The sequence below is a fragment of the Antrostomus carolinensis genome, unplaced genomic scaffold (genome assembly GCF_000700745.2).
Source record: "Antrostomus carolinensis isolate BGI_N321 unplaced genomic scaffold, ASM70074v2 scaffold15941, whole genome shotgun sequence".
NCBI classification, from domain to species: domain Eukaryota; kingdom Metazoa; phylum Chordata; class Aves; order Caprimulgiformes; family Caprimulgidae; genus Antrostomus; species Antrostomus carolinensis.
The window spans coordinates 8,079-16,094 of record NW_010293615.1 but is presented as its reverse complement, the minus strand read 5'-3'; the positions used below and the strand labels follow the sequence as shown (position 1 = coordinate 16,094).

The window sequence follows — 8,016 nt, the reverse complement described above, 5'->3', positions numbered from 1 at the left end:
CTGAATAACCAACTCCTGATTTTGATTAAATAAAATCCAACAAAAAAAGACAAACATTTGCAAACTAAAGTAAATATAAAAAATACAAACAGCGAGAACAAGTTTGTTCAGCTCAGTACCACATATTCTCCTCCCCACAAGACCCCTGTATGAATCAGCAGTAACCATGACACGAGCTCTCTCAGTATGTATTGGTTTTTGAGTAGGTAAAGAAGGGACACCAGTGCAAACTCATTAACTACTTACTGCAAAGCAGGTTCACTTGTTTTAAAAGCAGAAGAAAAATATAGAAAGTAGGTTGTTTGGGGTTTTTTTGCTCACTGCCTTCAGTACTAAAAAGCTCACTACCAGTTACTTTCTTCAGGGAAGTTTATCCCACCAGAAAAAGAAAGGACATGACCAATCAGTAGGCATACTGATCTATCACAAAGCACAATGCAAAGTCACAGTACTTAAAGAAAATGTGAAAGTTGAAACTCTTAAAAGAATTCATAGTTACCTGAACTTTATTTTTAACTTAAATATCACTTCTAAACAGAATCTAAATAGGTTTGTGAATAAAAACAAAAATAGAAAGGACACTGACCTTTTGAGAGACATTACTTTTCATGGATTTCTACACATTCTGGTATATAATGTCTCTTTTTAAGTCACATTTACATGAAAATTTATGGAACATCAATTACAGATCTGGAGTCAAGGCAGCATTCATTTTAAGTCTTTCTCACTTTGCAAGAAGTAGCCCCAGCCTGCTATAGACAAAAACTTGTCAGAAAAGGTCTGAGATTTTTTCAGAGAAGCTTGAACGTGTCTGGCACTATTGGCAACAAAATTCAGAACCCCCCATGTAACCACTCCCAGTCTCAGACACCAATAACAATTTAGATCAAGGCACACTGGGTAATTTTTGATGTCTTGATAAAAGAGCAGCCCTCAGAAAAGACTTTACCTGCAGTGATGTGCTCTGTCAGGTTTGATGCTACAACACTTTGGGCACTTGTAAACTACCTGTCCTGGCTTTAGCTGTAAACTCTCGATGAACTCCTTTGTGGCATTACCTTTGGGTACAGCACCCTGCAGGAAAAAAAACAAACCAGAAGATTAACCTGTGGACATTAGGAGTGCTAAGAACAATGGGAAGGGAGGGAAGAGAGAGAAAAAGTTCCCTACGATCAATAGTTTCAAGAAGAACAAGAAGATTCAGAAAATAAATTAAAATTAAGTCCTAATATATGGAACTACATACTTAAACATTATTTTGGTGGGTTCTGGTTTTTTAAACATCAGTATATCCTCACTTAAGCAATTACTCTCTTGTAATCCTGCAGTAACCTTAAAACATTTAAGAATCCTCATCCCTCTCTTCACATCTATCAACAAATTCATCATGCCAGTGTTTGATATCACAAACTGGAAACCACAGACGTTGTATTTTATCAGAAGCAGCTACTTCTGAAGTATCATTGTGTACACTAAGAGTTGCTGGTAAACGCCTCATGTATTTGTAGCTATGCTTCCATTGTGTATTTGTTATTCAAATTAGGGTTTAACATTCAAACCGTGAACACAAAGAGTCCTCCCACCTGAATAAGACTAGGTAAAGCAATTTCCACTTTAAAAATATGTGTCTTTAAACAGGTAACATATTGCTGCTGCAGGAGCCTGAGTTCAAGGGTTTCCACCCTTTCTAGGAGGGGCCATAAATTTGCTAAACAACAACAAAAAACCACCATCCTAAAAAAGTAATGAAATGAGCTGTATGAAATCAGTGCTGGTACACTGGCACAAATGCACCTTTTATATTGAAATAAAAACAGGGATGTAGTATTTTAACAAATTTCTGATGGAACAGTGTCTTTTTAACACTTCTATATAACCTCCCAACAGCCATAAACAGGAATGATACACAGCAATGAGAGAACTGCATGTTAAACCAGCACTATAAGGCTTTCTAGAACAGTCTAAGTTTTTCCCCAAAAACCTTCCAACAGGCCTGACCAATTTAAAAATTACCAAGACCAATACCCATAAAATGCTACAACTCCTGTTCTCTCTCTTTAGTACACAGCAAAGCTCAAAACCTTAGGAGTGTTTTTAGCAAGAACTCACAGGAAGCAGTTCCTGAAAAGCAAGACACACTATCAATTCTGAAGAATTCAGGTGTTCATTTATTTAAAATAAGAATTCCATTTGTTTGCCCCATCTGTTTCATTTTGATCCTACACGTGCCCCCGGTTCTCCATGTCCTAGCAGCTTCCTTCATCCCCAAGTCACACTGTCTGACAGATGTTGCTGCATCCCCTCACTTTATCTTCCCTCCTCCACTTTGTTTAGCTGATTTCCTCATAAAAAATAAAACAAAATCCCACTGGCTCTCGCCATCCACACACATAAATCCCACCACACACTAGGAATTAACATATCTTTTCCCAATTGCTCTGCATAGAGATTGTATCTGCTTCTCCAACACTTCTTGCCCAGCCTGCTTCAGAATACAGCTTTTGTTTCAGAAGAGTTCCTGCTAACTCTGCAAAATAATTCCAGTGACCTGAAGGTCCCAAGGCATTAAAGCCACACAACGTACAATAATTAACAAGAACAACAAGAAGAACCCCTGGGATATAAGCTATAGAACAAATTGCTGCAACCTTCTCTTTCCGAGTCCAACGACCAGAAGTTTCAGGGCCTCAACTACTGCTTACAGTTCTGCCCAGCAGCAGTAGCGTGCAGTGCATCAGTCTTTACCATACACTGTGAAATTATCCCAAATCAAGCCCTTTCTGCAATGCTGTGAAAGCTGGAAACTAAGAAACAAAGATTACACTGAAGTTTTAATGGCACCTAACAAGGTCTCAAGTAGGAAATGACATTTGGAAGGAATAATTAGGGTTTCAGAGGCACACTGCCATTCCCAACAGCAACAAGAACACTCAGGAGGAAGGGGCCAAGGAGTCCAAGCTTGTTTTTCCTTCCACTGACTAGTGAAGATGGGGTTTTGAACTGGATCTACTGTCCAGAGGTTAATAAGTAAAACAAACTATCACAAGCCACTCAGAATAAGCATCGTGGTCCTAAACTGTATCTTCTCACTAGCTGAAAGCCAAGAAAGCAGCAGACCAGATCTCTCATAAAGCAGTGTCCTACAGAGACATACAAGGAGTTCTCACAACTCTGACGCTTCCCACCTGCCTGAGAACTGCCAGCTCTTAGCAAGCTCACACAGTTAGTTATTTCAGCGTGCTTCAATAAACTGAACTCAATCTCTAGTATGAGAGATGGCAACATGGTTTTTCAAAACAACACACGTTCTGCGCCACTCTGCTGAAGTAATTACTTGCCAAGGCAGAAAACCAAAACCAGCTTTTCCAGCTTCCCTGTTTGTCAAGACACAACAAGCCACAAACACGAGCTCTGCCACCGGGGAGAAAAGAACGTCAGGGAGAAACGCTCTCCTTCCCAGTGCAAAAAGAGGAGCTGTTCACACAATGGGAATCTAAAGCTGGGTCCTTGACTTCACATCTGACTTGAGTGGGATGAGAAATTAGCATTCCACATCAGCAGTCTCGCTCAGCAGGCTGACACACAAAAGTTATTTAAGTCTGCCACTCACTCAGCAACTAAGTTACCCAACATCTAGCAGACAAGAAAAACACTGCCTGTTTCTTTCCGAGACGTACAGAGAGAGATATACTTACTGGATCTGTCAGCATAGCACGAAAATGTGAAGCCAAAGCGAGGAAAGCCAAGGTGTTGAACAGTGTGCCATTGATGACACTATAAACATAATCTCTTGATGGAACTAGCATGACAAGAAGGACTACAAAGTCGGCATAGAACACCAGCATCCAGGTAACGACAGCACATGCAATACCACAGCCATCTCGAATAAACCACATTGTTCCCGGGGAAGCGCGGCTAGGAGGTGGAACACACTTCTCTGGCTGGAGGTATTCAGGTGTCCTTTCAATATCTCTGAAGCGGTGGACTGGAGTAATCATCATAGGCTATTATGTCCATACTTGCATCTGAAAGAGAGTCAGAAACAGTGTTCACTGCTTTGCAAGGCACGTAGATGTCCGTTCACATAATGGCATGGTGATCACACGGGAAATTCCAAATTGCAGAAAGTAAGTTCAAAAAGCAAAAAAGACAAATTAATCAAACACAAAATAATAGATTTGGAAACGAGACCCTTGCACTTATCAGAACAGTTCTTATTCAGAAGACTCTCTAAGTGCTTTTGAGACGTGCTTAATTACATATTAAACTCACTGCTGTGCCACCTCCACCCCCCCTGGGGAAAGGCAACAAGTGTTTTAATGAAGAGAACAGTGATCAGTAGGTGCCAACAGGAGCGGCCACAGCACAGACTGAAGCAAGATCTGGACTATGTCATGTGTGAAAAAAGACCTGGCACAGCTGGCAGGGTCCCTTTTTGCTGCATTAGAACTGGGGAAGGGAAGGGTCTCTCCTTCCGATACTGGGAAGCTTAGCAAGCGGAAGAGGTTTCCTTTCTCCTTATCCATGGACTCACTGTTTTAGGGCAAAACAAAAACACACTGCTGCGAAGTTACAGTGGCAGGAACTGCTGAAGCAGCAGGCAAATATCCTGATTGGAATTTCTAGTCTTGCCTGGAGGATGCTCTTCCCAAACAACAGCTGTCTCCCACTCACCTCCTCCTTTGGTTTTACGTCCCTCTTAAGTTTTCTGCTCTGCCATCCTTCTCCCACCACCTTTCCTCCACCCCTTGATGGCATTCATTTTACCTCCCCTTTAGCATTCCTAACGAAGTCCACTCCACTGCCATAATGGCACTAACATGACATCTGCTGCCATTGCCCTGTCCTCTCCACCTCTGCAGACACCTTGTCTATCCAGAGGGTAGGGTCCCTTTTAGAGCCAGGAACTGTACTACTCCAGGTGTGCACGGCACTTGCTGTAGTTTCAGCGTTAACTCCCACCAAACGTAGGCATTTGAGAAAACAAGAAAAGTGCTCTCAAGACTTTGGCCTGGGATCAATCAGTCTGCACTGTGAGTGTCCACCGCTCGGTGTCAGAGCACACCCGGAATGCTACACTTTGAAAGTGGCTCTTTACACACCCAGCAAACATCTTCCAAAAACGCTTCTCACCAGAGTATTTGCACAATGCTCTAAAGGCTCAAAACCACTACAACCTATACATAAAGACCCACCTTCTACAAAAATGGATACAATAATTCTGCTGCTGAATACACTGAATTACATAACTAAACAAAGGAGTTCAGCCTCCTCCTATTAGGACAGGGAACTGCCTGAAAGAGTCCAGCACAGAGCCACCAAGATGATGAAGGGAGTGGAGCATCTCCCTTATGAGGAAAGGCTGAGGGAGCTGGGGCTCTTTAGCTTGGAGAAGAGGAGACTGAGGGGAGACCTCATTAATGTTTATAAATATGTTAAGGGCAAATGTCAGGAGGATGGAGCCAGGCTCTTCTCAGTGATGCCCAATGGTAGGACAAGGGGCAATGGGTGTGAGCTGGAACACAGGAGGTTCTGCTTAAACTTCAGAAGAAACTTCTTTACAGTGAGGGTGACAGAGCCCTGGAACAGGCTGCCCAGGGAGGGTGTAGAGTCTCCTTCTCTGGACACATTCAAAACCCGCCTGGACGCCTTCCTGTGTGATCTCGTTTAGGTTCCTGCTCTGGCAGGGGGATGGGACTGGATGATCTTTCGAGGTCCCTTCCAGTCCCCAACATTCTGTGTGATTCTGTGATTTCAACACGTAAGGATTATTCTCATCTCTCTGCAAAAAACAGAGTGCATTTTTTCCATTCTACTTCAGAGAAAGGGAGACAATGTTCACCATTAATTATGTTTTCTGCCAAAAAAGTTCATGCTGAAGCTATTTTTGTGTTTAACTGTTAAAAAAGTGATACCGTTGCCTAGACAAAATGGATAAATTTTATAGAAAACATAATGAGAAGGTCACAAAAGGATCTAGGACCTTAAACTTCTCTCAAAGATTTTATTACTAAGTTCTGGTAAGTACAAGGGGAAAGCTCTATTCTGCATAATACTGATCTCAATGTAGATGCAAATGCCCCTGTTTAGACAGGAAAGGAGATGGTAGCTTGCTTCTTAGTTGTTATTTCAAGAGGACCACAATCATAAGAAAACAGCTAGTCTCTCACAGCCAAAGGTTAAGATTATTAATGAACAGGATAATTAAATCCAAGCACCAAAGTGATGAGCTTGTGCACGTTAGTGTGAGTGACGTGGAAGAGAGATGACTGGAACTGCTATTGCCACAGTGAGAGGCAAAAGTCAGAAGTGCAAGTTTCCAGTGCACAGAAGCTGATGCACCACCAGATCATTCACAGTATTTGTTTTCCAACACAACTGGTATAAATAAACTAGGAGAATTAGGTATTTGCTTGTATTTCTGCTTTTAGCATTTAGTACACTACCAAGGGAGAGAGTTGAAGATTGAAGAAAGTTGTGTGGATTAACGCTAAAGTATATCAGTCTTATGTTTATAAATATATTGCACAGAACAGAGAAATCAAGGCCAAAATGTGCATGTGTGGATCTCATTTACTTTGGTGAGGAAAAAAAACAAGAAACCCTCTTCTACTCATTCATAAAATTCACATACTACATTGTAATCACTTTGTATTTTAACCACAGCTATAATTTAGCTTCATGACTCCCAATACTTACTGAGACAAGCTATATAATTTTCAGAAACAGTGATTAGCCAGACAATCTGGTGGTCTAAGTTCAGATAAAGCTATACCTCCTAGTAAATCCATACCTTTTCCCCAGGTTTTCACAGTTTCTGTAAGGATGCTTATGTATTCAGACCTTCACACAGACCTAACAAGTATTTTTAAAACTCCATCCCTGCCCTCCCCCAAGGAAACAGGTCAACCTTCATTGCATTATTTAATAATCTTATCAAAATTCTTATGCTGGTTTGTCAGCTCAAAATAAAACTGACATAATTAAAGACTCATGCCTGACAAGAATGTTTAGATGACAGTAATAACATATTGCATTAAAAAATAGGAAAGGAAACAGTAATTTAGGTGTTCGGTTTTCAAGCAGAAGTTTTAGACTGGACACATCAGGTGCAGTAACAACTAGGATAGTCCTGAACACAGACTTTTAGGATTTTTTGCCTATACTCTAAGCTTCCCCGCCCCAAGGTTTTGTTTCCCAAAGCAGAGGAATGAAACAGTCACAGAAAAAAAGCAAACTCCTCTATTTAACAGAGGAATTAGTCTGACAAGTCACCTTAAAGTCAGTATTAGTAGAGACTGACTGAAAGCCAGACAAATACATAGTGATATAAAACTGAGGGGTTAGTACCAAAGAGCACACTTGAGCAGTCACGTAAAGCTCTCTCTCAGAAATACTACTGAGCTAAACTGGAAAAAAAAAACCAAACAAACCAACACTATTGCTGTGGAACTGTCTAAGGAGAAAGTGGAAGGAGCCTTGAGGCAACTCAGTCTGAAAGTCTAGGGACTCATTTCTGCGGTGCAGTAAGGAAGTGGTTAAGAGGACACATCTCAAGTCTCCAATTCTGACTTCTGGCTGGAGGACAAATTTGTTATTTAATGCACTTTGTTATTGAATGTTTGCTTTAGAGGCATCATCAGGTGACAAAGTGAAAAATCAGTAACTGGTACATAAACACCATTTACTATCTCAGAAATGCACACGTGTTTTAGTGTACATTACCTTAAGAGTCAAGCTACAGGAGCTGAGTCTCAGCTTCTCTTCTACATGAGCTTGTTAGTTAGTATGGCTTTTTTTAATTCCTTGTTCTTACATACAGAAACATCTGGTTTTGTTTATGTTGTCCAACCTGGTATTTTCATATAAACAATTAAAAAAAAAAATCAACAAAAACATTGCAGGGGGGAGGAAGCAGTAACTTGCTCTAACTGGCCTGCCCTTGAATCATGCTGCACATGAACTTAATTTATAACACACAGATGGAACATGTCAGTCCCTCCTGCTCTGGAGCAA

General features: G+C 41.0%; 1 protein-coding gene across 3 annotated transcripts in view; it reads right to left on the bottom strand.

The window, feature by feature from the left end:
- The window catches only part of ZDHHC3 (zDHHC palmitoyltransferase 3), an 18,211-nt gene extending 14,185 nt beyond the window's left edge, over positions 1-4,026 (bottom strand). For 2 of the 3 annotated variants that reach the window (XM_010177350.1, XM_010177351.1), the window contains exons 1-2: positions 3,696-4,025; positions 950-1,074 (exon numbers count right to left, since the gene is read on the bottom strand). In XM_010177350.1, the coding sequence (XP_010175652.1) occupies positions 950-1,074; positions 3,696-4,001 (431 nt within the window). In that variant the 5' untranslated portion in view covers positions 4,002-4,025. Of the gene's footprint in view, positions 1-949; positions 1,075-3,695 lie in introns of all 3 variants that reach the window. The other variant, XR_728087.1, reaches the window with a different exon arrangement.
- Between the last annotated feature and the right edge of the window lie 3,990 nt (positions 4,027-8,016).